The sequence below is a fragment of the Phalacrocorax carbo genome, chromosome 11 (genome assembly GCF_963921805.1).
Source record: "Phalacrocorax carbo chromosome 11, bPhaCar2.1, whole genome shotgun sequence".
NCBI classification, from domain to species: domain Eukaryota; kingdom Metazoa; phylum Chordata; class Aves; order Suliformes; family Phalacrocoracidae; genus Phalacrocorax; species Phalacrocorax carbo.
This window is the reverse complement of record NC_087523.1, coordinates 11,334,872-11,362,724: the sequence shown is the minus strand read 5'-3', so window position 1 is coordinate 11,362,724 and position 27,853 is coordinate 11,334,872. Positions and strand designations below refer to the sequence as shown.

The 27,853-nt window shown below is 55.4% G+C and overlaps 1 protein-coding gene across 6 annotated transcripts in view; it reads right to left on the bottom strand.

Annotated features, from left to right (window-relative positions):
• Window positions 1-27,853, bottom strand: part of DLG3 (discs large MAGUK scaffold protein 3) — a 79,076-nt gene that overhangs the window by 35,184 nt on the left and 16,039 nt on the right. For 2 of the 6 annotated variants that reach the window (XM_064463031.1, XM_064463030.1), the window contains exon 5: window positions 3,647-3,700. In XM_064463031.1, the coding sequence (XP_064319101.1) occupies window positions 3,647-3,700 (54 nt within the window). Of the gene's footprint in view, window positions 1-3,646; window positions 3,701-17,509; window positions 18,094-27,853 lie in introns of those variants that run through there. The other 4 variants (XM_064463034.1, XM_064463032.1, XM_064463035.1 and 1 more) reach the window with 4 other exon arrangements.

Here is a 27,853-nt window from a genome sequence, read left to right as displayed (position 1 = left end):
CACAGTGCCTGTGGGAACTCGCAGCGGAACGTGCCACCACCACAGCTTGGGACCAAATTGTGAGGATGGCAGATTAGTTTTGATTTTTTCTGTTTTTTTCAGGCTTACAAGCAAGTTTTGCCCTGCTCAAAGGCACTGGACCGTGGTGGCCATCTCTGCTGCCCCCCACCCTGCTGTGACCGCAGCTGGGGAACCTGGCAGCAGAGTCAGCGCTGCACAAGGAGGTTGTCTCTGTGCTCACCTGTGGCAGAGCCCAGTGCTCCCATGGGACTCACTGGCCAGGATCAGGCCTGGGAAGCACTTGGCTTCCTCAGACCTGGCTTTTAGAGGTTAAGGAGGTGGTGGCACCTCACTGCTGGGCAGTGGGGCACCAAAGGAGGGCTCCAAGGACCCAGGATATGAAACCTTCAGCTCTTCAAAGGGCTTTGGAGTGGCCTTCCCTGCTCACTTTGGGACTGCCTGGCAGCAGTTGTCATGCACCCTGAGCAGCAAGAAGTTGTTTCAGCTTCAGAGAGGCAGCTCTGAAACCCAGAGACCCTGTCCACCATAGGAACTGGCTTCTGATGCTCCATGCCCCTGCTATGGACATGCTGGGCAAAATACACCAAGGGGTTAAACTGTGAGCTACAATCTGGAGCTGGCACGGGTGATCCCCCGTGGCACCCATCCTTATCCTTCAAGAGATGCTTTTAATACAGCAGGAATGTTATAAGGATTTATTTGGGTTTTTACACCCTGGGGGTGCTGGGCTCTGCACAAGCCACAGGCAGCAGAGCTTAGCCCTGGCCCCGGTGGTGAGTAGGACCCGGTGCTGCAGCTTGTACCTTACCGTGCTGCTGGTGCCACATGCTCTTGGGGATGGAGGTGGGTGGACAGAGAGATTGAAATGTGGAGCAGACTTCTTGATAAACAGCCGGGGCCAAATTCAGCCCAGCAGCTAGTCCAATACAATCAATGGAGCTAGAACAGGAAGGAACTAGAATACATCCATCTGTTTATCATTAAGGAAAGCACTGAATAGTTAAGTAATTAAAGACTGGAAGATGTGACTTTAACCCTTCCAAATACATACTGTACCAACAGGCTTCAGCTTTTGGGTTTGTATAAAAACATGCTTCCAAATTTGCCAATGTGGTGTGCTCTTCTGCAGCAAGCCCCTGGTGTGACTCCTTTGCTGACCTGGGAAACTGCCAAACAGGAGGTTTTGGGGTGTGTTTTCCCCGGAGCCTGAGGAGCCCAGCACCCCAGAGGAGGAAAGGATGGAGCAGGGCTCATTTCTGTGCTGGTATGACATGAAGTAGAAAGCAAGAGGGTTTCCAGGCTGGAGGCTGAGAGGAATCGAAGTGAGGTGTCTCCCCTGCGCTGGGCACAGGCTCCTGTGGTTGCCCTGCAGGTGGCACATGCCTGGGCATGGGGCTGGTGGTCCCTGCTTTGCCCAGCAGATGACAGCCACAACTTGCCCCTTCCTTTTGACCGCCACAGGGCAGTTCCCCCTGGCATGAGCTGCTAGGGTTGGATGGATGGGTTAGATGACTGCCATCCCCAGGGTGATGCTGGTGCCTGACAGGGGTGCAGAGCAGCCCCCCAAATCCATCCAAACCCACCCCAGGGGCTGCAGGAAGAGAGCTCCTATCCAGCATGGCAAGAAGGACCTGCAGCCAAGGTGCAGGAAGGAGCGGATGGGGATATGGAGCTAACAAGATGGAGGGAGAATGGGTGGGAGGGATATGGCATTAATGAGATGGAGTTGGGGGAGGCAGCCAGGTGGGCAGGAAAGTGGAGTGCACTGCAGTGGGAGAAGGCAGCTGCTGGCCCCACAGGTGGGCTCCCTGCTTCTGGCTTCTACAGGGCTCAGGAGACTGCCTGGGGTGACAGAGCCTGTCCTTGGCCCTTGGGCTTACCCCTCACTGCCCTTGGGCCCACAAGCAGGGAGGAGGAACAGGCATGGCTCTAGCCTGGTGAAGAATGTGGTGCTGGTGGTTGCAATGGTGAGTAGGCGATGTTCCTCCAAGGGAGGGAGGGTACAAAACACACGAAAGTAGACTTTCCCTCCAGGAATACCTCCCTGCCCTGCCCACAGCACACCCCTCACTTGCCCCAGTCCAACCTTACTGTCTGTCCTTCCCCTCCAGGAGACATTGCCCTTTTTCCAGTTCCCTGTAGAACAGCACCAGCTGGGTAAGTGCAGAGAACAGACTGCAACACAGCACTGCCCTGCAGCCAGGGTGCCCAGCCTGCTGTGAGAAGCCTCCAACCCCACAAACACCCTGCCATGCCATGCGTTTGGAGAAGGAAACCTTTGGGGACAGCAACTCTCTCCTGCCATGTTCATATAAGGCTGCTGGACCCAGGACCACCATGCTGAGAGGCACCATCACCTTCCTCTCCAGTGCCAGGTGGCTTTGGTTCAGCACCTGAGGCAAAATTAAACCACACAGCCAGGATTGCAGAGGTCTCAGCTGCGCTTTCCTTCCTTTTCATAGCCTTGCCCAACCAGCCCAGCACAAGTCTGATGTACACTGACCCCACCACAGGCTGTGGGCTGAGATCTGAAGTTCTTTACAAGGAAGGTTCAACCACCAGAAGTTACCTGCAGCCTTCCACTGTGACTCCAAAGACAAACCAACCCCAGCTCTGAGTCCTGGTGCCGCTTCATTAATGTGGAAGGCAGCTGAAATTTGCTGCATCAGAAGCAAACCACGTGCAAACCACCCAGCCCTGGCAAGCTGTCTACTGAGTTTTCCCTGGAAACATTCAAAACCCACCTGGACACAGTCCTGTGCACCCTGCTCTAGGTGTACCTGCTCAAGCAAGAGGGTTGGACAAGATGATCTCCAGAGGTCCCTTCCAACCCCCTACTGTTCTGTGATTCTGTGGGTTCCCTTTGGGGAAAAAAAGGGGAGCACCCCATGGGCACAGAGCTCATGCTACAGAAATCCATGGTGGTCACCCTGCTCCCTCCATCCCCCTGACAGGAATGATTTTCAAATGTTCTGGGAAGGGATGCAGCAGCACACAAACCCTCTCTGCAACAAACTGAGGATTATCTTTGTACTACGCCAAGTGCACTGTGGCTGCAAACACTCACAGTCACTAAGCACTGCTCAGCTGCTGGCAGCCTTCACTGGGAGAGAAGCAGCATCTGGTGGGTCCTGCTGTCCTGAGGACCAGCAGGTGCAATGCCAGCAAGCACCAAGAGAGCCCTGCATCCCTCCTGAGGGGCTCGGGTGGCCAAAGGGGGCTGAGGCAGTGCAGGAAGGTAAGGGATGCCCCAGCAGAGCCTCATGGCCACCCTGCATGGGATGTTCAGGAAATGGCTGTGTGGGTAACCCATAACGCAGCCAGCCCAGCTCCCCCTGCTCCACTGATGCCTGCTTACCCAACAATGTGCCCCTCTGAGTGCCTCCTGCCTTGTACCCTCCCTGTGCTGGAGTCCCCAGCATCGCTTGCTGCCAGCCTTGGCTCTGCTAAGCATCACCCACCCTCAGCAAGGTTTGGGGGTGAGATGTGCTGTGGGGACATGGTGCAGGTACCAGGTTGCCACCTCACTGGGGCCTCCTTGGGTTGCAGGGGTCTTTCTTGCCCTGCCAAGCAGGGAAAATGCATCACTTGTTCAAAGGAAGTGAAACAAAACCAGGAGACTTACAGAGAGCCCTTGTTCCAGCGAGTCTGTGTTCACGATAATGGGAGCAGGGTTGGCCTGTGAGGAGACAAAAGCGGGATGTCACTGAGCTGAGCGATGAACCCAGTCCTTTGCAGTGCACTGCCTCTCTGCTGGCTGTGCCACCACAGGCAGAAGAGAGCAATTCAGGAAGGGCTCTGCTCTTGTCCCTCCTCCAGGTGCCCAACAGCCCTGGGACAGGAGCAGGGCCACAGCATGGCTCTGGGCATCAGTCCCCTCCTCAGGCCTGGTCTGTCACCAACATCCCATTGCCTTGGCTGCTGGGAAGGAGACAGGAAAGACTGGAAACTCTCCCAGACTCAGGGCAGAATCCCACCAGTACCAAAATTTACTTGAAATTCACATTACTGAGGGATCAGGAAATAGGAGGAGCAGGGAGGAAGTCCTTCTGAAGGAGAGATATATTGTCAGCAGACCAGCTCCGAGGCCTTCACACACCTTCCAGCAGCTGCTGCTGCCTCTCCTAAGCACAGGGCCACCATGCTCTGGGAGAGTGGCAGCATTTGGTCCCTCATCCTCGTTACCCCTGGTGTTAACCCTCTGCTCAGCAGCCTCAGCTCATCCCCCACCACCACCACATGCATCCTCCCTCTCTTGCAGAGCTCCCCATAAACCTCTCTCTGGGTCCCTTTCCTCCTGGGCTGCCCTCTGTGCATTAGCTCGTTGAACATCGTAGGAAGGACACAGGCGCAGCGGGCAAGTGCAGGCAGGAGAAGGCAGGGACGAGGCCCCAAGGGGAGGAGGGCTCTCCCGGGCTCTCTCCCTACTCTGCACAGGTGAAGCTGCAGCGCTGGCAGCCGGAGGGACCGGGGTGGCCAGGGGAAATGGGGTGGCCGGGGGCAGCCGGAGGGACGGGGGTGGCCGGGGGAAATGGGGTGGCCGGGGGCAGCCGGAGGCACGGGGGTGGCCGGGGGCACGGGGGTGGCCGGGGGCAGCCGGAGGCACGGGGGTGGCCGGGGGAAATGGGGTGGCCGGGGGCACGGGGGTGGCCGGGGGCAGCCGGAGGCACGGGGGTGGCCGGGGGAAATGGGGTGGCCGGGGGCACGGGGGTGGCCGGGGGCAGCCGGAGGGACGGGGGCGGCCAGAGGCGGCCGGGGGCAGGGGCCGCGCCGGAGCTGTCCAGCGCCGCAACCTCCTGAAGGCGCGGTGCCCCGCGGAGCCACAGCGCAGCCCCTTCCCCCGGGAGCAAGCCCTGCCGGCGCGGCTGCTGGGGCAAGGCAGCTGAGGAAGGCGTCTGTCTCTGAGCGGGACCGTGAGGGAGAAGTGGCAAAAAGTGAGAAATTTAAAATTAATTACAGGGCTGACATTCCTCGCCAGCACGCAACAGCAAGTGGTGCAAAATCTGGAAGGTCAAGGGTGAGTCAGGATTCACATCATCATTCCAAGGCTCATGAGAAGAACAACAGCCAGAGCGAGATGGGGAAACGCTAAGAGACATGATCTACAAGGGGAAGTGAACCCTCTGCCTTAGGGCATCAGAAACATCAGTCAGGGTCAGGAGGAAGAAAGCCAAGGTGTGGGCTAGCGCAGCAATTAACAGGAACCACCGTCTGGTTGGATTGCACAGCCCAATGGCCTCTGTGAACCTATGATATTTTTGCAGGAGCAGGCTACCTCCTCGTTGCCCTCCTCTGGGTTTATACGTCCCCGACAGAGACCAACCTCCTCACACAATCCAGCATGGCAGCCCCCACCATCTCCTGTTCTAGTCAATCATATTTCTGGACTTTTCACTCTCCTCATTTTGTAGGTGGGAGAGTTAGGGGATTATGGTTTAAATCTTGCCCTGAAAGGTTCTGCTCTCATATGGATGGAGCAGGAGATAGTTAATTTGATTTATTCAGATGCTTTCTGATCTTTCCTGCAGCTGTAACTATTGGTTACAAAACCATAGTTTTTATGGCAATTAATTCTCTAGCTCAGGCAAATATGACCACTTCCAAGCACTTCTGCCAAACCCCTCCCACACACATAAGAGAATTGCAATTTTCAGGTCCAGTGTCTTGGGATCTCCATGGCCCAGAAGCAACGTTAAGCTGGGAATATCCCCTCTCTGGCAGTACACAGCCATTGTATTTAATCCAGATAATTTGTGAGATAGCATATATTAAACCTGGCACTGGCTTTTATTAGTCCCCAGTGCAATTCTAGGACGGGATTCCACATTTCAAGGCAAAAAAAGAAGCATTTCTACTGCCAGCAATTAACAAACGATGGATGTTTGAGCCTTTATGTGCCAGAGGCCAGCTCTTATTAGATGAGTTTCCAGGAAGGATGCAGAAGAGGCAGCCTAAGTGAATGTAGCCCATCATGTGCCCCATGATTTATGACATGAATTCAGCTCCACAAATGATGCTTTGGATCCTTCCCAGGGAGAAGTACTCTGTATGATAATGTTATAGAGGCTTTTGCAGGTCCAGCCTGAGTCCTCCACTGAGCCCCACTGCAGTCTCTTTGTTGAATTACTAATAGCCCACAAATCACACATCACATTGCCTTGCTCACACAGTGGTGAGCCCTAAGGACATATTTTGTCTAGCCTGCTCACTGCACACTGAGCATCCTTCGCAGCCATTCCACACTAGTGATTTTTACATCTCAAAATACTGCTAGGAGCACAATTTCCCACTCAGGCTCCAGATGGGACCCAGGAGATGCTGACTGTGAGTGGCTGCATAAAATAAAGTCACACATGGTCAGGAGGAATTCAGACCAGGAAATCCCCACTTGCCTCCTGTGGCCAGCTATTCCAGATACTACAATAAAGGTGTTTGGACATGAGCTCTGACTTCCACTTGCAAATATTCCAACATTTGCATCTTGCCTGTTCTACTGCAGAGTCAGACAAGACCTAAGACCCAGAAATAAGCAGAGGGCCTGAAAATGAAAAGCATCTGCCTCCCTCCATCAGACAGGCACCTATACAGAGGCCTTTACTAGCCAGGGTAGAAGAGAACATCATTTTTTGCTGGGCAGCAGGAACGTGCTGGTGAATTAACCATGCCTTCAGTTCTACAAGGAATGGTAAGAAATTTATGCCCTAAGGAGTAGGGGGTTGATGCATGCAGAAAGGAGAGGGAACAGGGCTGTGCATTCAGGTCACATTCATTGGGGGCTGTCAGATCTCTTCCACCTAAACCACTTCATCACACTATTATTATTTACTAAACCCTGTTTGTGCTTGGGGGTTTACAAATGGAAAGAGAAGAGGTCCAAGACTTATGGTATTCATCCCATGGCAGCAGGACCACCAAAGCCCAGTGGGGCTGGGGGTGCCTCATATTCCCTCCACCAGGCAGAGGCACACGGGGCTTCACAGATGCTTGGGCTCAGGGGCTGGAGGCTGCAGGGAAGGTGGGACTCAAGGAGGACCTTGGGGATCGAGTGGGGGTCATTGCACAGATGCAAAGAGATTGATCTAGGCATAAAGCCAGTGAGGCAGAGGACAGCTGTTGGGAAAATCTGGGCAGCAACATGAGTCAAAGGGAATAGCAGTGAAGGGGGATGAGGTTTGAAGGTCAGGATTCAAGAGCTCTCCGATCTCACGGGGCTGTGAGAAGCAGAGCCTTGCATTCACCTGTGTCAAGGCACACTACATGATGGTCCCAGTGGCAGCCACAGCCCAGGTGCTAACAAAGGGAGCAGCAACCTGCCCTGTGCAGCCCCCAGCGAGGGGCTGGTTCCCTGCAGAGGCCCCAGGAGAGCCCAGAGCCTGTACGGAGGCAGATGCCTCCATGGCTAAAGCCAGGAGGAGGCTGCGGATCTGCAAGCAGGGCAGGAGGGATGCCTCCTCTCCAACAGCCCTCAGCCCTCTGGGGCTGGAGCGATTCCACTGCAGCATGTACAGGGAGCAGCAAGACAATTGGCAGCACTCGGACACACCTCAGGTGCAAGATGCGGCCTTTCAGAAACACCTTTGGATATCACCTCTGGGCAGTCATCTGAGAGGGACTACTTCTGTTTGGGCTGTATTTCCAATGGGTGACTGGCCTTGGCAGCCCAGGGGCACTAACACAGTCATCTGGGGGCAGCCAAGACCCAAATGCCTGTAGGTACCACCCTTCACCTCCATTTCTATTGCTGTTATCTGCTGGGGCAAAGGTAGGAATTGCAAAACATGATGATTTTTTCCAAAACTTCCAGCCAAAAGAAAAGCTGCAATTAAATGCAAATGGAGGAGGTTCATTAGCTTGCTTCTGAGGACCGAGGCTTGCCCTGTGGCATTTCCCCAAGGACTGTTCTCGGGGCTGGCACAGGGGAGCCAAGCAGGGAGACTCTGAACTGAAAGTTCAGTATATTCTCTCTGGAGCTGAAAACCTGAAGCTTTGCAATAGCTTCACGTCCTCCACAGAGCCGGCACGGGGGCCAGCCCACAGAGGTCAGGAATTACATACCTTCCCCAGACAGAATAAATGTGCTGCAGACATCCCAGGCCAACAGCAACTGAATTGTGCCCACATATAAACGCATTTCCATCTTAATCAGCAACAGGACTCAAACGGGAGCCTCCAGAACTGACAAACACCAAGCCTAACACACAGAGCTGGTCTCCGCTGGAGGCCAATGTGCCCCATGTATCTTGCACAGAGGGATGCACAGGACAGGGTGACTATTTGTGATGTTGGGCTAGTGCATGAGGAGCAAAGTACTAACTTCTTTATTTCTGCAACTTTCCTGGATTGGATCAGGGTGAAAAGTCAATCTGCCTTATAATATCCTTTGCTTCACACCATCTGAGGTACAATGGTAACACTCAAAAGGAAATGGCTCTGGAGATAAGTGAAATTCAATATTTACATCCTTTTAAAAGCTCTCAAGGACAGAGGCCAAGTGGGGAGATGCCCAACAGAAGCACCTAAACAGGGTGGACACACTGGGCTGTTTGTAGCCCAGCTCCATCTCCTCTGATTTTTTTTTTTTAAGGGTGTTAAACCATGGAGAAAGCTGTACATTTACAGCTATGAAAGCAGCTGCCCTGTGACAGGACCCCACAGTGCTGGGTGCTAGCTGTGAACACACAGGTACTGGCTCGGGGATGCCAAGGAGTGGTGCAACGCTGCTGTGGCAGCAGGGCTGGCTGCGGAATGCCCAGGCACCGACAGGCTCCTGCTGCCAGGGGGAGCGGGTTCGCACCAAGCTAATGCATTAATTTCACAGGAGCGAGCCCAGGTCCTGCCGGCGCAGCACGCATGGTGAGCCTGCGCTCACTGCCACTCACCCTGATAAGCACCGACACACTCATCTGCTTCGCACCAGACTTCCCTGCTCTTTGCACAGACGCGGGTTTTCCCAGCACCAGGGCTGCCTCCTGCATCAACCCAGAGCCCAACATGTAGCTGCCAAAAACATCACCTCCTAAAGCACCTGAGATGACACAGCTCCTCCACAGTAACCTGGGGCACTTCTGAGGTCGAAGCAGGACAGAAACCTGCTGGAGGCTCCCCGTGCCCAAGGCTGGTGAGTGGAGCTGAGAGGTGCTGGCACTGTCCCTCCAGGCTCGTCCAACCCACCCCCTCCCCCCCCACACCCTACCCCACCGCCCAATGCCTGCATGCCTAGAGACCCCCCAGGTTTCAGCTGACCGTGCCACATCACAGACCTCATGTTAAGAAATAATGCCTGGTACATCCCTTCCCAGGCTGAAGCCTGGCTCCCAGCTAGCCCATGAGATGTAGGGCATTTCCTACATCTCAATAACAAATCCATGCTTTGGCCTTCATATGCCTTCCCTTCTCACGGGAAGAGGTACCACACTGCTGCCAGAGGCTGGTCCCCTTCTTACAGATCCCTGTGCTTGTTTTGCCTTCACAGGCTCTTTACATGGTGGCCAGAGCCAAGGGCACTTGGGAGCATCAGAGGGCTGCAGAGCCCCAAGGGAGAGCTGCACCCCTCAGTGCTCCCACAGGCTGGGACGGGGAAAGAGAACAAAAGAAAATGGAGGCTGGAAACTTCTGGAGGTTGAAGAATTTCTTGACCAGAGATAAGTCTCCCTTCCCTTTAACTGGGCTGGACAAAATAACCCTTTCCATTTTTTTCTCCATACTGCAAAAGCAACCTGTTGGTTGACACCATCTGGCAGGGAGAGGCACACACCACCCGACAGTGTGCCTACACAAAGGGGAGTGACAGGCTGAGCCTGACCCCATGCCCTCCTTCTGCACAGCTCAAAACATGGCATAAATGATGTAGGAGACGATGCCAGGGCTGACCATGGAGCTTGCGGGTGCCCAGACCTCCTGTGTCGGTCCCGGCTAGCCAGGCACCAGCTGCTGCCCGCGACCCTGTGCTTGGCTCCCAGCCAGCGTGGCGGCCTATGGGTGAGAGCAGCCCTCCTCTACAGACCGCCTTGGGGAGACATCGGAGCTGGGCCATTTCGGTGGCATGAGCAGGCTCTGCAGCCACGGCAGCAGAGCCCCTGCCCTGCGGCTGCACCTCGGCACCAGCTCAAAGCACCATGGCCACCTGGAAATGGAGAACGTGGGACTTGAAAGGACCTTGGTCACAAGGATCTTTGGCAAAGCTGCTGAAGTGCCCAAAGTGTAATGTGAACACAAGCAGCTACTGAGGGTTTAATCTTTGTTTTGGTCCCTCTTTTTTTTTTTTTTTTCTTAAGAGTAAGCTTAAATAGGGACTGGAAAAAGCCTTCACTCAGCAGGGAAGGAAGAAAGCTTCCCCAAACAGAAGCTCTGTGGAGTCTAAGTTTCCATTTAGAAACCATTAAGGCCAGCATGCTCATACTTGAAAGTTAGACATCCTGTTCCAGGCTCAGCCCACTAAAATAAGTGACCCAATTTGCAGAGGTGCTAGGCTCCAGTAGCTTCCCTCTGACCTGGCAGCACCAAATAAAATTGACTCAATTCTTTTTTTCACAGGAAGACTTATTATCATCTGAAAGACTCACGTGCTTTTTTCCTCCTCTCAGACAAATATGTACGGGGGGAAAAAGAAAAAAAAGAAAAAGAGAGTGAATAAGGGACAGTGTTAAAATAAAGATTTCTTTTGTCCCTGGGATTCAAATATCCTGTTTTCTTCTCTTCAGTAAGTTCCAGTGCATGCCTAGTTACAAAGTGTTAAGAAACACATGTTTCTGTGGGACAAAAGCAAACCAAGATCCATCAACAGAGCCTCAAACTAAATTCCAGTTAATACGAAGGTGATGAGAGGGTATTTAGGGACTGGTCCAGGATGCTCTGAAGCACCACATGTCCCCAAAAATAATTACACCCTCTGACCATTCCTTCAGCAAGCCCCATCCAAGTGAGTTTCTGCAGACTAAACTGAACTTAATTTCTAATTCAGATATTCTGAACTTGTTAAATGCTGTACTAAAAGTTTTCATCTCCAACTCCCTATGTTCACAGCATATTGTTGGGTCTGCAATGAAGGCCCTTGAGGGATCCCTGTATCATTCCATCTTTGCGTTTGTTAAAACCCGCTGCGAGCATTAGCACAGCCCATTGCACCCGCAGCACTGGCACGACCTTACAGCGAGGGTTACGCCCATTCCCAAATCACAGCTGCGATGCTGAGCCACAGACACACCACTCCTCCTGCCACCATGCAGGGTTTGGGATGGCAGGCAGAGCCCTCACACCTCAAGCACACCAAGCTCCTTGTGCCCCAGTGCAGAGGCCCTGGGACCCAGAGAGCATGGTCCCCTTGGAAAGCATCCTGTATGGGGGTGTGCGCTGCGGGCACGCGGCACACCACCACGGACACAGCTGATCGTGGCCTGGTTAGTCTTAATGACTTCCTCTCTCTAAATGAGCATCCGCAGCTACAGAAGGAGCGGAAGCTCCTCTCCTCCAATCACAGCATATTACATACCAAGGGGCTTACCCAAACAAGGCAACTCTCCAGTGATGGCTTCTGCTTTGCTTCCACCTCCCACCCACCTCCACTCACAGGGTATCTGGACAGGGCCTCTGGTACAGCCATCCCCTGGGTTTCCCTCTCATGCAACTCACTGTGGGACCCTACTTCCCTGAGCACACCCTGAGGACAGCTGGCAGATCCCCACCGAATCCCCAGAACTGGTCAGGGACTGGGCTCAGGCAGGTCCCAGCCATGTAACATCCAAAACCATGGGGGAAGAGCCAGGTGGAAAGCACAGCCATGGGGAGCATCCCTCCAGCAGTGGTGAGGGCAAGTGCTGCTGTGGCAGGGGCTGGAGGTCTTCCTGCCACCCCCAGGTTCTTCACAAGGAGCCACCTCCTCCATATTGGCTACATCCCTGCTGAAACCTGCCCGCGCGTGACCCTGGCTGCCTCACCACTGCACTTTCCTCTTCCTCCAGCAAGATGGCAGGGCCACAGACTCCCATTTTCAACAGGTACTTTCCTCTTCTTCCACATGTTGCACTATGGGGTCTCTCCCACCTCTGTGGCTTCAGACGCTGCCTTTACAGCAGCAGCTACATCTCTCTACTACGGCCAGTTTGGACACCAGCTCCAGTGCCTCTCCCTTTGCTACTCCCGGGGTCCCTCCAGCAGCTCAACACCCCAACACCAGCAGCAGGCTGCAGCTCCAGGGCTGCAGGCTGTGCATCTGGGCTGGCTGGCAGGCAACGGTTGGTAATCCAGCTGGAGAGAAGCCAAGCTCAGTCCTTCAACTCCCCTCTCTAATTCCACTGTTATCCCTTACCATATTAATGGGATGTGTCAGAAGGGTCAGCAAACACAAGTGCACAGCCCCTGTCTGAGGGATTCACGTGCTTAAGAGAAAGGGGAAAAGTCTTACAGGTGAATAAAGAAACCAAGTAGACAAATGTCCTCAGCTGTCCACTCCTAAATGAACTCAGTACGTTTTGGGAAGGAGCAATGAGAACATCTGACCCTCCTCAGCCTAGTCCAGGGTATGGGTGACAGCAGGACATGGGATGCTCTGGGGTGGGCGAGGGGAACTGGCTCACCCGGCATCTGGGTGTTAAGGCATAAGTTTCCCCAGGAGACGCACAGGGAGGGGGAATGACTTTTATAAAGCATTAATTGGGCTTTGGTTCCAGCTGGGAGGCAGAAAGGAAGGTAAAGACCATCAGAAAAATCGGCTGCCTCCCAGGTTTGTGGGGCAAGGGGCTGAGGGTGGGCACGAGGCTGGGTTTGGGGGAAGGAGAGCAGCTGAGCCCCTGGTTATAGCAACCCAGCTGGGTGATGACGGCAGGATCACCAGACGGAGATGCCCAAGAAACAAGCTGAGAGGTGAAATCAGATGGAGGGAGATATATTAGGAACAGACACGCAGATTTACACATCGTGAGTGAGGAGGTGACAAACAGGTCTGTGGGATGGAAATCAAACTCTCACAATGAGGGAGTGGAGTGCAATAAGGAGTGGTGGAGAGGGAAGACTCTCCTGGGACTCCGGCTGGTGGGAGGACACACTGGAAGAGATGCTGGAGGTGGAGGGAGGGCAGGGGGATCACCAGCGACCGCAGAGCAGGGGCCAAGCAGAAAGGCAGGGTCAGGAACAGACAAGCACCGTGTTCAGCAATGGAGCCAGACGTGAAGGGCAAGTTTCACTACAGTTGTATCTACATTTAGGTTGCCAAAAATACCTTTCACAGATTGGCTGTCTTTAATTAAAAGGATGTCTCCTGTGCTCCTGGCACGATGCAGAGCTCGTCCTGCCACACAGGGCTTGCATGGACGCTCTGCAGGGGGGGCTTTCCCATGGGGCATCTCCTCTCTGCCTGCGTCCTCCCATGCCCTGCCAGTGCTGGGCAGGGCCAGCAGCAGCACTTCCCCCAAATGCCCCTCCACAGCGCAGGCACAGAGCAAAGGAGAAAAACCTCACCCCCTTCCTGTTTTGGCTTCTCTCCTTCCCTCCAAACGCAGAGAACGCCTTCCTCCTCTCTCCTCCTCCACCTTCCAGTGCAAAGATTTAGCTAATTTCTTCTATGAATAGCACAGGAGTAGCCATAGCAACATCACCCTGCCAACCTCACCACCTCCACTGCCTCCGTGTCGCCAGCACCCCGTTCCTCTCACACTCCCTCGCACCTCCCCAGGGAACATCTGGGGCTTCAGCCATTTCCCACAAAGCAACCCGCATTTGGCTTCTGGCCTGCCCCCTCAGCACTCTCCCTCCTTCCTCCAGCCATGCCTGCCCATCGCTCAGAAACCCAGCCTGGACCCCCATGGCCTCCCCAAGGCTCTTTCCTCCCACCACCACCCATGCCCCAAAAGCCAGAAGCCCCAAATCCAGCAGCATCTGAAGGCTTGGTGAATGCTGGTTCTTCCACCAAGACATGCTGCCCTGTGCCCATCTGCTCCAGGTAATTCCCCAGTGCACGGGAGGAATTATAACAAGCAACGTCTGTGCATGGAAAAACAACGCCCTCAGTGAAACACTCACTGCCAAGGACAGGCAGGGAGGACCTGACCCCCTCCTCCACCTGCATGGCCATGAAATGCCTCTGCCAGGGTAAGCAGGGGCCACGCAAGCCGATGTGCTCCAGGCACTTGCAGGTGGTCAGGGACTCATTGTGATGGTGCTCTCACCGCTCCTCTGCATCCTCCTGACCCCACAAGCGGGAGAAAGGGGCCAGAGGAAGGGCGGCAAGCAGGACATTGCATTTCTGGCCAAGCAGGGCCAGCAAACCTCCACCCCAGCGGCAGAGGGCATTTCCCAACTACATGCCAGGGAACTGCACTGCCCCAGGCCCCTTCCCCAGTCATGAGAGGAGGTGGCCGTGCCCCAGCCACCCCAAATGCACATGAAAACACTGGTGAGACCCTTGGGAGCCTCACAGGGGCTCCACTCTGGCCACGGCATTAGGGACCTCGGGGTGAGCTAAGCCACAGGGCTGGATATTCCCTGCGGGAAGGAAAGGTGCCGGCTGCTACTGGACCCCCAGCGTAGGCAGCAGCGCCAGAGAAGGGGCTCAGGCAGGGCTGGCCAGCTCAGTGCTCCTCTCCTGAGAGCCCACGGGCGTCACTGTGCAGGGAAGAGGAGGGGTTTCAGCAGTCTGCTCCTCTAGTGCTGCGCATCAGGGATGCTTCCCTGGATCGTGCTGCCGTTCCTCCCCCAAAGCCGGGAGTCCTCCTCTCACCCCAGTCTGGCACGGGAGGACTCAAGCCCCCCACCAGCAAGTGAGGGGGGATGAGGAGGGCACATGGACAGCCGGAGGGACGCCAATGGAAACAATGGAGGACAGCAATGACAGCGAGCGCAGGGAGCAGGATCTAGTGAACAGGGAACATGGATAGATAAGGGAGAAGAAATGGAAGGCACCTCAGAGGGGAGAAGAAAAGCAAAACAAAAAGAAATGAGAAACCTAGAGCTCAGAGATTTCCTCCCTCCAGTCAGGATTAGGGGTTCTCAGTAACTGACATTGCCTGAGCAAGCTAATTTGTGTCCTAGAGAAGGGAAGACGCAGGAGGAGAGAACTGACAGGGTACTGGGGGTGGGAGGAGGTACGGGTTGACGTTGGGACCGTGCCGTGTGCTGGGGAGCACATGTGGGCACGTCTCACATGCCGCGGAGGTGCGCACAGGATCTGCGAGTATGCATGATGTCAGAGAACATACATCACCATATGGAACCGTAAGCAGGTTTCCGATGTCAGAGCATCTGCGCACGTGGCCGCACCAGCGCACACAGGCGGTGTGCACTTTGCTCTCCTTGCGTGAAGAAGCAAGGGGAGAAAAAGGCTTACATGAGAGGTGGTGAAGCTCCCCGGGAAGTGAACAGATCCCTGCTTTCCCGGGGAAGCCTCCTGGCACGCACACCCCTTCCCACCTCTGCTGCTGGAAGTGCTTCCAGGGACAGGGAGCTCATTTAAAGGGGCAGCCCTGAAAAATGGCAGCCCCGCCTCTAGCCGAGGCTCTCGAGGACGCAGAGGCTGCCTCCTCAGCACCTGCAAAGGAGACCAGCTTCACATCTGCAGCACCTGGCCAAATCTACCCAGAACCCAACATCTCCCAGCCTCCCAAAGCCTAACCTGCCTTGCCTGGGTACAAGCCATGCCCAGCTGTTTCCATTTTACCACTTTTTGTCCCTCTGCCCATCACTGGACAGAGAAGAACATGTATTCCTGACGGCCTAGGCACTTTGCACCCTCAGATCAGAAGGGGAGCATTTCTGAGGTATTTGCTGCAAAGCTTTACTCATTGCATACATTTGCTACACACCAGGGAGCAATCCTGCCTGCTCTGATACAGGCAGCACACATACCACACACGTCATATTCTACATGCAGACCCCACTACGCTCACGTAGCCTCACACACTGGCATCCTCTGTCACTTGCAATGCCACGAGGAGCTTTTGATATTTTTTTTTTTCCTCACCTTCAGAAATGCTAAGGCTGAGCAGAGATTCCCAACGTGGACTTTCAGAGCAGCCCAAGCCCCGGGGCTCTGTGGCAGCACCACAAAGAGACAATGACTTCTCTTCTACCATTGCAAAAACATGAAAGGCCCCCCTGCCCAGCCTGCCATGGCAGCAATGCAGCTGGCATCGCTTCCTTCCCAGCCTGCTTGCAATCATCTTACCAGGAACCCTGGGCTGGACCTTTCATGCAAGCAGGAATGGAAAGGAGAGGGCAGACATGCTTCAATTCCCTGCTCCTACCCAGCTCCCCGAGCTTGCTGCTCTGGATGGAGAGAAGGAAAGAGATGGCAAAGGAAAGATGGAAGAATGCTTGCCAGGAATCAGCAGGCGAGAGAGAGCCAAGGCTGATTTTGATGCAAAGAGTGGCAGAGAAAGAGACAGAAAGCAGGACCAGGCTGACAGGAAGGTGGCTGGGGTTTTGGGTGCTTTCTGTGAACATCATCCGAGCATATCAGCATTGAATCTAATTATTTCAACCAGAGCTACAGACTGAGACAGTAATAATAATAATAATTAAAAAAAAAAAAAACACAGGGGAAGGGAAGAAAAGGGTTGTGTTTTCTGAGAGGAAAGGAGGAGAGAATTCCCACTGATTCCCGTGTGTCTGCCTGCTACAGCGTCTTGAAATAATAATTAGAAGGATCAATAAGAAATCATGTGAGGTTTGAAGATAATGAATGAAAGAGGCAGAAGCAGCAAATCGAAATGCCTTTCTCTAAAGCAGGTTAAATTGTTTTTCAGGCAAGGTCTATCCTCCATTTTAATGCTTTCCAAACAGCTCCAACCATTTTCTAAGCTGGCTTGTGGGTTCAAAATCAGACTGGTCTCTCCATTTAGGGGAGAAAGAGAGACACAGCCTAAGAATGGGTCCTGGAGGAGAACACTAATAAAACGAATGTGTGTGGGAAGAAATGGAGGCAGCGAAATGGGGCAGAATGCACACAGCACGCCAGCGACCAGAGCAGGGTTACGTAATAATCTCGGGGAGCAGGGACGTAACAGCAGAGCGTGGAAACCACAACTCAATGGAGAGCGGGTGCCAGTTTGGGAGCGATGGCAAGCGGCACCGTGAGCCCACGAGGTTGTCCGCTCAACGCTGCTGGGACTTCAGGCAATGGCATCGTAAGCAGCAAGGACCTCAGGTGGGGTGTCCGAAGAACATCATGCCCGATGCCCACCTTGTGCCGAGCAAGACCCGGCTGGCCCAGCCCGGCACGGGGGAAGCAGAGCTCCTACGCCGGGCAGGACGGCGGCGGCCAGCCTGAGCAACAGCGATGCCAACCTGAGCAGCGCCGGCGGCCGGCCCGAGCGACAATGACGGCCCACCGCCACCGCACCGGTGGCCAGTCCCGACAACGCCAGCATCCAACCCGGCCGCCGGTGACGCCCCAGGGGCGACGCTGCACCCCGCCGCGACCCCGCCACTCTCCATCGGCCTCCCGCCCCATCCCACCCTGTCCCGCACCGGGGAGCCGCTGCCGGGGGCTGGCCCGTACCTGCTCGTACCAGTCGCGGCTCGAACACGTGCACTCGGGCCACCAGCCCGGGCCGCTCCCGTTCACCTTGGGCGCGCTCTTCCCCGGCGGCGGCGGCGGCGGCTTCAGCGCGGCGGGATCGCGGGCGGGGGGCCCCAGCTTGGCCTTGCCGCGGGCGGCGGGCGCTGCCCCCCCGGGCGCGGGCAGGGTCTGCGAGCCGTACCCGCCGTAGCCGTACTGCTCGTGCTGCCACTCGCCGTAGGAGGGGGGCTCCATGCGCCGCAGGGCCGCCATCCGCGTCACCTCGTAGCACTCGGGGCACTTGCAGCAGTGGTGGTGCTTGTGCATCGCTGCCCTCACACCATAGGCAGGAAGGGAGGGAGGGGGGCGGCGCGGAGGGAGGGAAGGAGGGAGGGATGCTCGGGGGGCGGCAGCGGCCCCCGCCCCGCGCACGGCGCGCCTGCCGCCTCCTCGCCCGCTCGGCGCCCCGGCCCCGCGGGCGGGAACGGGAGGGGGAGGAAGAGGAGAAGGAGGAGGAGGAGGAGATGGGGGATGTTACAACGAGGTGATCTCCGCGGGGGCGCGCCGCGGCATCGCCCGCAGCGCCGCTCGGTCCCGCGGCCGGTCCCGGCGCGGGGCAGCGGCTCCGCCCCGCCCCGCCCCGCCCCGCCCCGCCGCACGGGGCGGCTCAGCCCGCTCCGCCGCGGCTCGGGAGCGCAGGGCGCCGCACCTGCGGCGGCGCGAGCCGGCCCCCGCCCCCTCGGCGGCGGCCAATCCGCGGCGGCGGCGCCCCCGCGCCCCGCCCCGCCCCGGCGATGCGCGCCGGGGCCGGGGGGGCGCCGCTCGCCCGCGCCGGACGGGGCAGCTCCGGGCGGCGGGTCCGAAGGGCCCCTGCGCGCAGCGGCCCCGCGGCAGCGCCCCGCTGCTCCCCGGCAGCCTGCGCGGGCGGCATCCAGAAGGAACGGAAATCCTCCCTCGACAGCCTCACGCATCACCTGCGGCTGCCCCGGCCCCGGCCCCGGCCCCGGCCCCGGCCCCGGCCCCAGACGGCAGCTCCATTCCCCAAGACCCAGCACGGCGGCGGGCAGCCCTGCCAGCTTTGTGGTTGACACCAAGAGGGGCTCAGGTCACACCAGCTGTGATCCCACCAGAGTATGAAAGCGTTTTTCCAGACCTGAACCATGGTCGCTAGCCCAGCAGCGGCATTTCAGTTGCATCTGCACGTCAGCTGTCGCCCTGCTTTGCTGGAAATGTTACTGCACGGTCCAGCGCAGCACCCTGGGGATGCTGCCATTGCCCAGTGAGCTACAGGTGCGTTGGGGGTGTGGAAACACCAAGGGCCTTTGCTGGGCCTTCTACTTACTGCCATCAGGGAATGGTAAAAGCAGAGCAGAAATGCCCACTGGTGCAGCAGGGCAAGGGTGCTGCTTCCAGTGCAGCTCAGGCAGCCCCTCGCCTCTTGCACAGAAGTGCCAGACTGGAAGAGAAGTTTGGAAGAGTCACCCAGACAAATTGTAAGGCAGAAAGAAAAAACTTTACAAAAAAATACATCTGACCAGTTAGAACATGAACCTGGCCTCCTAATGCTTACGGGTTGTAATAAACACTAGGGCGGGTGAAGAATCATTTGAAGAAACGGTACATAAATATGTAGAAGAGCAATGAAAAGTGCACAGTACAGCTCCCGCAGGATCTGGGTGAAGGAATGAGGCAAAAGTGGGAGGGGGCCACAAGTTGAGCCACACGACATGATGGTTCAATGCCCCAATTCAGGCTGTGAGATCTGCAGGCTCCCACTGGCCTCACGCAGCCAGCACAATATGGCCCAGCTCACAAGCAGGGCTGTGGGAGGAGGAAGCATGTGACGGCTGGTCAGACGAATGCCCCTGCCCAGCCCAGTCCTTGTTTCTTTAGCTCTTTAAACTGCAATACAAAACTACTTCTGTACTTTACCACGGAGACAGAGGTGCCTCTGCAGTGTTTTCTCCCAAGTGGTCAAGAGAAATGGTTGCTTCTGGGTGAAGGGGAGGGGGCAGCAGACACCCCATAATCAGGATCTGCGTCACCCCGTGCCCCACAGTCCCCGCTGCGTGGTGCAGAGCCTGTCCTCTCCAGCACTGCCTGCACTTCACTGCCCCTAGGCTGCTCAGGTTACCCGTCACAGGACAGATGTTACAATCAGGTGCTGCTCCGTGCTTAATGCCAGGGCGCGGTGTTGTGGCTCAGACATGTTACACTGACATTTCCCCAGCTCCAAGCTTAGGATAGTCATGGTGTTCCTGGACAAGCAAGTCTAGGGAGCCTGTCCCCACCACTCTGGCCTCGAGCAGCTGAGCACAGCGCTGCTGCTGAGCCCTTGGAAAGCTCCACAGGTGACCCTCTCCCGGCTGCTCCCAGGGCCTCTCGCTGATGAACAGTGATGGGACTTGGGTGCACTGTGACATTGACCCAAAGACCAAGAGTTGCAGCAAGATGAAGCCAATGGCTGCACATAAGAAAGTACTTCTACCCTGCAGAGCTCAGTGCCACATGACTCTGCAGACCCCAGGAGCTCACTAAGGCAAGAAAGGATTGGATGCCTGCATGCAAAGCAAGCTTGTTCAGAGTTATTTTAATCAATGAAAAACTGTGTTTGTGTGCATGGAAGGAAAGCATGCAGTGTTGGCCTTAACAAACAACTTTACACTTCAGACTTTAAAAAATTAGGATCATCTCCACATCTTCTACTGCTCCTTGTGCCATCTCCCAGAGCACTGCAGGAGGTTGCTGGGCTGACAAGCCCTGTGCTCTGGGGAGATGCTGTACCTCCTCAACAGTCTGGGTGGACCAGCAGGCTGGGGGATGTCATCCACGGGGAGAGGGCATCCTGCAGCAGTGAGGGCAGAGGTGGGAACAAGGGGAAGGACTGGGGCAGGAATGAACTGATATAGGGGATTGCTGCACCAAAGCAGAACAATAAGCCTTGTAGAAACAGGCGGGTGGCCAGTGCCTCCTGCATGAAAGTAAAAGGACATGAAGTCCATCTTGGCTACCCACTGCAGCACCCCTGAGATCTGAGTCACTTCAGCAATGAGATACGCCCAGAACCTGTAACAGAACCATAACTAATTACTGCTCCAGCCCAGCTGCAAACCTCCCTCCCATCATAGTTCCCACCCTAGGATGGCACAGTTCGGCTGCAGGGACCAGGCAGTGTGCAGAGCCCCACTGGGTGAGGCCCCCTCCACTACCATGAGCCATCTTTGGGCCAAGGTCAGGCAAGAAACCCATGTCTGGAAGAGGCTGACTTGGGTGGGAGGACAGCACCGGGGAAGGGCACATGAGGAGTTTGTATCCCGACTGCTCGTACCTGCCCTGCTCCAGACACGTCTCCTCCTTTCACTCCTGTGGTTGGAGCAGGCAGGGACATGGGCATTCACCTGGGGGGTGAAGTGCAAAAGCAAAGGACAAGACCTGCTAGGGAAAAACGCTTTAATAAGGAGCTGAGTGAATAATTAAGACAATTAAGAGAAGCATTTGATTCCTGCCTCCCCACCCAGCAGACTGGAGTGCGCCCTCCACAGGGAAGGTCTCTGGTCCTCTCCCTGCTCGGTTTCTGGCAGCCCTGCAGATCACAGAATCACGGGTTGGAAGGGACCTCAGGGATCATCTAGTCCAACCTTGATGGACTAGATGATCACCATGCATGGGGCAGCCATGCATGCAATGGGCATCCCCGCATGGGAGACACCCTCACTGCCAGCCCTGGAGTGCCAGCATCACTGCCCCCACCCCACTCCGCTTGCCAGCTCACAAACTCAGGGATGGCTCCACAATCTAAAACCTTCTGCTGCTTCCCCCAGCTCTCTTATCTGTTAGCGCCTCATCACCACCTGCAAACAGAGGGCCCTTGAGCTTCAGCCACTGCAGCTCTGACGGAGCCCTTCCCTACCTGCTTGCAGCTCCCTCCTGAAAACCTGCAATTCCCATTTTAGCTGCCACGAGAGTTGTTTAATTCCCACTCATTTGTAGTGAACTGCATGCGCCACCTGCTAGCCCTGATTAAAAGGAAAAAAATATCCCTGGTTGTTGCCGCCTGCTTGCAATGCTCCCTAACGCTGTGCAGGACTCAGGACACGTTACTGAGCCCAAGAGGAGGCCAAGACTGGCTGGCCAGGGGCATCTGCATCCTGCACTTCTCCAGTTTGCTTCAGTGAGTTGTGGTGTTTTAGCTACCAGGAATGGCACTGCTGGAGCCTGAACAGCGTGGACACCTGCACTGGGGTGCCCAGAGCTGCATCTGGCAGGCGCAGTGCCCAGTGCCTTCAGGCAGCTGAGGCATCTCATCTCAGTGATGTGGGCATTGAGCAGGGCTAAAGGAGCTGATTTCCAGGCAGGTGCCTTCATGGAGGGAAGCAATGCAAGGAAACGAAGAGCTCTCTCATCCTCTACCCTCTTCCTACTAGAAGCCTGCCTGTCTTATTTAAATTCAGCTTTGGCAGCTGCTTTTTTTTACAGGTGCTAATTTCAGCAAAGTGTCAAGAAATCCCCGGAGATGGTGCTATTTACACGGCACAAAGGCAACACAGAGCTAGGTTTTATCTGGTGGTGCCGGCATTTCAGACCCTGTTGTCGCCTCCTTCCTCTCACATGAAGTCCTGCAGGAAGAGGAAGGCAAGTATGAGGGACCAGGAGCTGGGGGTTTGTTGCCCCTACAGCCTTTCTAGGAGCAAAAGACAGAGCAGGCTAAAGGCAGCCAGCCTCTTGCAGAGATGACAGTCACACGAGTGCTGCCACACTGCTCCTTGCCTTTAGCCCAAGCAGGATCTGGGTCCTGCCAGGGGAACTGATCCCAAGCATTAGCTCTGAGCCTGGGTGCAGAAGAGGAAGGTGTTGCCTTCGTAATTCTGGGGGAGGAGGTGGGGGTCAGTTTTGCATGGGGGAGGTACCTTTCTCCACCAAAATCACCTGCAAAAAGCTGCCAAACGTCCAAAGTGCAGGGGAGGCAGCGGGGTCTGCAGCCAGCCAGCTGAGAACAGGGGGAGGGGAGAGGGCAAACAGCACCAGGAGGTAAACGTGCAAGGGTGGAGCTGGCCACGGAGAGATGAGCTGTAATGGGAGAACAACCGAATTCGGCTCAGTCCATCAGTTGGTTCCTTAGCTCTACCACAGACCCCCATCCAGCAGGGGCTTGCAATTGGCTGTCTGGGGCTTGTCAAACGAAACTTGGACAGGTGCTCTGCAGAGTCAGCTGCACAGCTAGTGGGGGCCGGCGGTTTCCATGAGTGTCAGAGGGTTTGCACAGTCATGGGTGAGTGCGAAGGGGCAGGATAATGAACATCTCATGCTAAGACTGTTCCTCCCTGCAACCAGCAACTATTCGCGTCAGGAAATGTGCAGCTGAGGTAACAGTAACCAGGCATACCAAGGGACCGATAGCTTACAGCACTCTCAGGGCAATTCCCAAATAAATTATTCTCCTCCGGGCCAAAACCATTTTCATTCTATTAAAGATCCTTGATATGTTGCCCGGTGTCACTACGCAGTTCCCATATCCTCACTTGTGGCAGCAATGGTGCCAGGGTCTTCCAATAAACACCACTGGCTGCTTTCTGCAATTGAAATTATGGCCAATGAAATGTCTTCCATGGCTCAACTGGCAGAGGAGAGGAGCAATGGAGACCTGTGGCAGGTCCCTGCAGCAGAGCCCAAGCTCCCTCCCTGTAAAGGAGAGCCCAGAGGCTCTATTTAATAGCAATCAACTGCAGCAGGCTTTATGGATTTCCTGACAGCCTCACAACGCCCACAGCTGCTCTCCCCGTCACCTGGCAGAGGCTCCTGCCTTGTGCTGGGGCACAGGAAGCATGGGCTGGCTGTGGGCTGCCTTCCCACTGTACCTCCCTGGGTGCAACGGGAGAGCCTTGCTGCTGCATGGGCATGGCAATTAGAGCACTGCTGTGTCTTGTGGTCTGTGGGTGCCCAGTCCTTGTGTGTGCCTCATTTCCTTCAGAATAAAGCACATTTCCAGCCTGAAGGAGCAGAGAGAAGTTTGAAAATGTGACAGGGGCACAACTGCACCGCTCCAAGCCAGCATCAGAGTGAAGTATTTCAAAGCCTCATGTCTTTAAGGAACAGGTTAATTTTTGGTCCTGTACCTTGATCCCCAGCTGGTTGTGCCGAGTGTGTCCCCACCAAACATCCTGTTTCCCTGCATCACTAGTCCCAGGCTGTCCCCAGGTGTGCTTACACAGTCAGATTTAGCAGCAGCCAAACACATCCTGCTCATGCTGTACAAGGCTGTTGGAGGTCTCCAGGCCAGCCCTGGCCTAGGCTGATGTGTCCTTGGGGCCACAAAGCCCTACAAGTTGGCTCTTGTGGGCTCCCCACCCAGAACCAACCCTGCAGAAACCAGCCTCATCCTCAGAGTGGGTCAATGTGTGGCTCTGAAAGTGCTGCAAGGGCTCTGCACCACTCTGCTCAGATCTGGGTCTGCCCTGAGCAGCACAGACCTGCCCAGAGGGACCTTTCATAGAATCATAGAATGCTTTAGGTTAGAAAAGACCTATAAAATCACCAAGTCCAACCGTTATCATGCATTGCACAAAATAAGATAAATGAAAAAAAAAATCTCACCATGGCTGTAACATTATTCTGATTCAAAGTGCAATTACTTGCACTTTGGTTGTATTGGAATCTTGCTAGGGTACTTTTAAGTGCAATTTCTTGCAAGCAAAACTTAAAAGTACCCTAGCAAGATTCCAATACAACCAGTTTCAAAGCTGAAACAGAACACTGAAATGGGAATGATCTTCACTGAAACAGATTAGTATCACACACAATACAGCATATTTAAATGACATTACAAACTCAATCTTACTCCCATGGTAAATAATGGCATTTTAGATAGTGACTGAATGGAAAACGCTTTCCTCACATCCAGGACCCAGAGATGCCCTTTCCTCGATTATTCCCACCCTGCATGGGGGATAAGAAGGGGAGGTCTGGGGGTTCACTCTTTCTCTCTTTTGCCTGGCCAGCCCTACTCCAGTCTGCCCCTTCCAGACAGAGCAAAACCCATTCAGCAGCTCCCACTGCCCCCAGCCAGTTGCTTGTGGGGATACAGGCACCTCGTCTGGTCTGTGCTGCCCCGGAACGTGCTTTCCGGTGTGGGAACCTGCCCAGGCTCGGCGACAAAAATGAATGCTGGTGTTTCTGGGAGCCCCGGGCGCCCGGCTGCCCCTGCACCTCCCTGCCGCCACTGCCCTGTCCCCTTTAAGGGAGAAAGTGCTGCTCGGAAATTTGTGAATGGCTGTCCCCGCCCCCGGCCCGCCTGCCCGCCGCTCGGCCAATCAGCGCGCGTGCCGCAGGGCCGCAGCCGGCTCACGGGCCTCTCTTAAAGGCGCACTGTCACCACCCGCCCGGCCCCTCTGCCGCCTGCACAAGACCAGACCGTTTCGTCAGCCCTGAGGTGACCTTCAAAGCGGGTCCCAGCCGTGGGGTGACGGGGTGTTCCCGAGGCGCAGGCACACCAGTACACATGTGCTCCTCAGAAGCGACATGCAGCAACACGAACCCCGGGTGACGGATGACATTGAGGGATGACATGCTGCTTCCCTAACCTGGATTCTGGGCTTGGTTTGGACAGGGGATGGTTGGGTCCCAGGGACTGGGCGTCCACAGGGCCAGAGCTCACGGCTATGTTGAGTTGCAACCCAAAGGAGGCCAGGCCACGAGCTCTGCCACTGAGCCACGGTGCGGTGAGAGCAGGCAGCTGGAAGCGCGCTTTCATCACCATGCTCTTGTTCTGAACCAGAGCAGTAACACAGGAGTGTTCCCACAGCAGCAGAGCCCCAAAGCTTACAAAACCTCCCTGCAAAGCACCCCATGAGGCTCAGCTATGCAAAATCTACCACTGCACAGAGGGGAAATAGCTGCATAGTATGTGCCAAGGGAGCAGGAACAAACAGTGCAGCAATGGGACTGCAACATGATCACAAAGCAGTGGGCAGAGCTTGCTCCTGCCCTCAGCAATGAATCCAGCTCCAGGACCAGCCTGGGCCTCACCGTTGCACCACAGTGCAGTGCCCCCTTGCTTGCTCTGCCACAGCTCCTCCTGCAGTCTGCTGTAGCCTGGGCTGTGAAATTATCTGGTCTAAAAATACCTCTTAAAAGGGTGGGACAGCCTGGCAGGACATTGCCACATTTCCTGGACATGCACAGGTGGGAAGCTGGTGGTGAGGCTGGAGAAGCGATGCTGGCCAGGCATGATGCTTTGGGCACAGTTGCTGGTGTGCCTGAGCGGTGCCAGCCCCAGGAGCTATCTAGGCCACAGACTGCAGGAGGCTTTTGCCTGAGTCTCAATACTTGGAATAATTTTTATGTGCAATGCCAACAAGGCTCCTGCGAGGTGCTCTGTACCTGCGGGACTCTGGCAGGTGCTGTCCTGGAGCAAACCCTCGCTTCCTGCAGTAGGGCACAGGGTTGGCTTGAAACACTTGCAGTGCTGCAGCCATGCATGGTCTGACCCTCCAGAGCAGGAAAAGCAAAGCAAGAGGAGGCGGCACACAGCAGAGAGCACCTTTCAGAAGGCTCACACACTTGGATTCACAAGAGGGACGATTCCCAAACCTGCACTCATCTGCTGTCCTTCCCCTGCAATTCCCTCAGCTCCTACCAATGCCAAGGATAATGGCTCTCTCAGCATCGCTTGATACTGATCCTCCAAATCCAAGAGACTAAAAACCTTCCTGAGCAGTTATCGTGGCTGCTCTATTTATAACAGTGCCAGTATTGCCTCTGCCACCAGAATCCTGATTTCCGTCCAGCCCGATGCCATTAAAATGCAGTGACGTTCCCGCAGCTCCAGCGCTCCAGATAGAAAGCAGCTGGCCTGCCAGGCTCTGCCCTCAAGCTTGGCTTGTTCCTTTAAAAAATGGTGAGGAGAGCCTGTTTGTTTTGCAGAAATGCACCCAGGAGGTTTGTTCTCAGCCTCCTGAGATACTGGGGTGGCTGCGAGGAGGAGCAAAGTGTGGATGGGTGGACGTCAGGGCAGCACATCCCACGCTGTGGGCATGAATGCTCTGCACTTTAAGAGCCCCTGGTTCATTTGTGCCACAGGAGAAGGGCATCAGTGCTTCACTTTGGTTGCAGAAGGAATGTGGTCAGTCACCTGACAAGGCAAAGCAGGAAAAGAGGTACCTGGGTGCTGCTGGAGGAACCCTGCACCGAGGCTGCACCAGCTCATGTTGGAAACCTGATGAGCAAAGCAGAGACCCAGTGGGGACAGTGCGGTGGCTCATGGAGCTCCTGGCCAAGGCACTGATGGGGCTGGCCCCTGTTCAGTCCCCAACCTGCTGAGATGCCTGTGAAAGGTCTCAGTCCTCGCTTTCAGAGTTATGCATGAAACCCATCAGTGTGAATCTCAATGTGCGTTGCCCCAGCAGCTGTGCTCCTGGGGGATGGGCAGACACGCGCACTAGACAGAGGCAAATGAACCTGGAGCATGAATCTGGAGGGAGGATTGATGGATTCCAGGCTCGTCTGGATGACTCAGGACCGTGGTCATCCACGGGACACTCCCAAGGCCTCCTCCTCACTGTCCCCTTTCTGCCACTGCACTGGGAGCGCTGCAGACACACCATCACAAAATAACTTCAAAACAGTAACAATGACTTGGATGAACGGACGGACCAACAGCCCTATGTCTGGCAGAGCTTTCCTACACCACGCAGCCAGAAAAGCCTTGGGGTCTGCTGAGGATCTTCCTTTTGTCACTAGTTTTAGACAGAAAGTCCCTAAATAGAGCAGGAACAGGTGGCCACGGATGAGCCTTTGGTTTGACAGCCTGGTGGCTCTACTGACTTCATCCTTTGCTGAAGCTGTATATTGAGCTGAGAGAACTGAGGTCTAAGCATCTCCTTGTTCATCTCTACAGCAGGAATAGCAAGAGCTTCTAGTACAGCTGAGGCCAATCAACCCAAAAATGTCCACTGAAGTGACAGCCCGTGCTGACCCCCGCTTTCACCAGCAGCAGCATCCTTGGGACAAAAGCAGCCAGCTGCCCAGTCGGGTCCCATGCTGTGCAGGGCTGATGTATGGTTCAGTCTGAGCATGTTACTGCAGACAGACACTCTCTCGGCTTTAGCGCTTTGGCTTTCAAGCCTGTGTCTGCAATGTTGAAACACAAAACTGCTGGAGAGCATCCGAGTGCAGAGCCCCGAAGCAACCTCCAGGCACAAAGCAGCTCAAGCGACACCAGGGCAACAGCCGGGGCCTCCAGGCTCTGGGTTGCTGCTTTTCTTCTCTGCTTCTCCTAAAATTAAACATGTTCTCAAAGGTGCATGGAGATGAAATGGGGAAGGGGTGTCCCTCTGGGAGCTGGTTGCT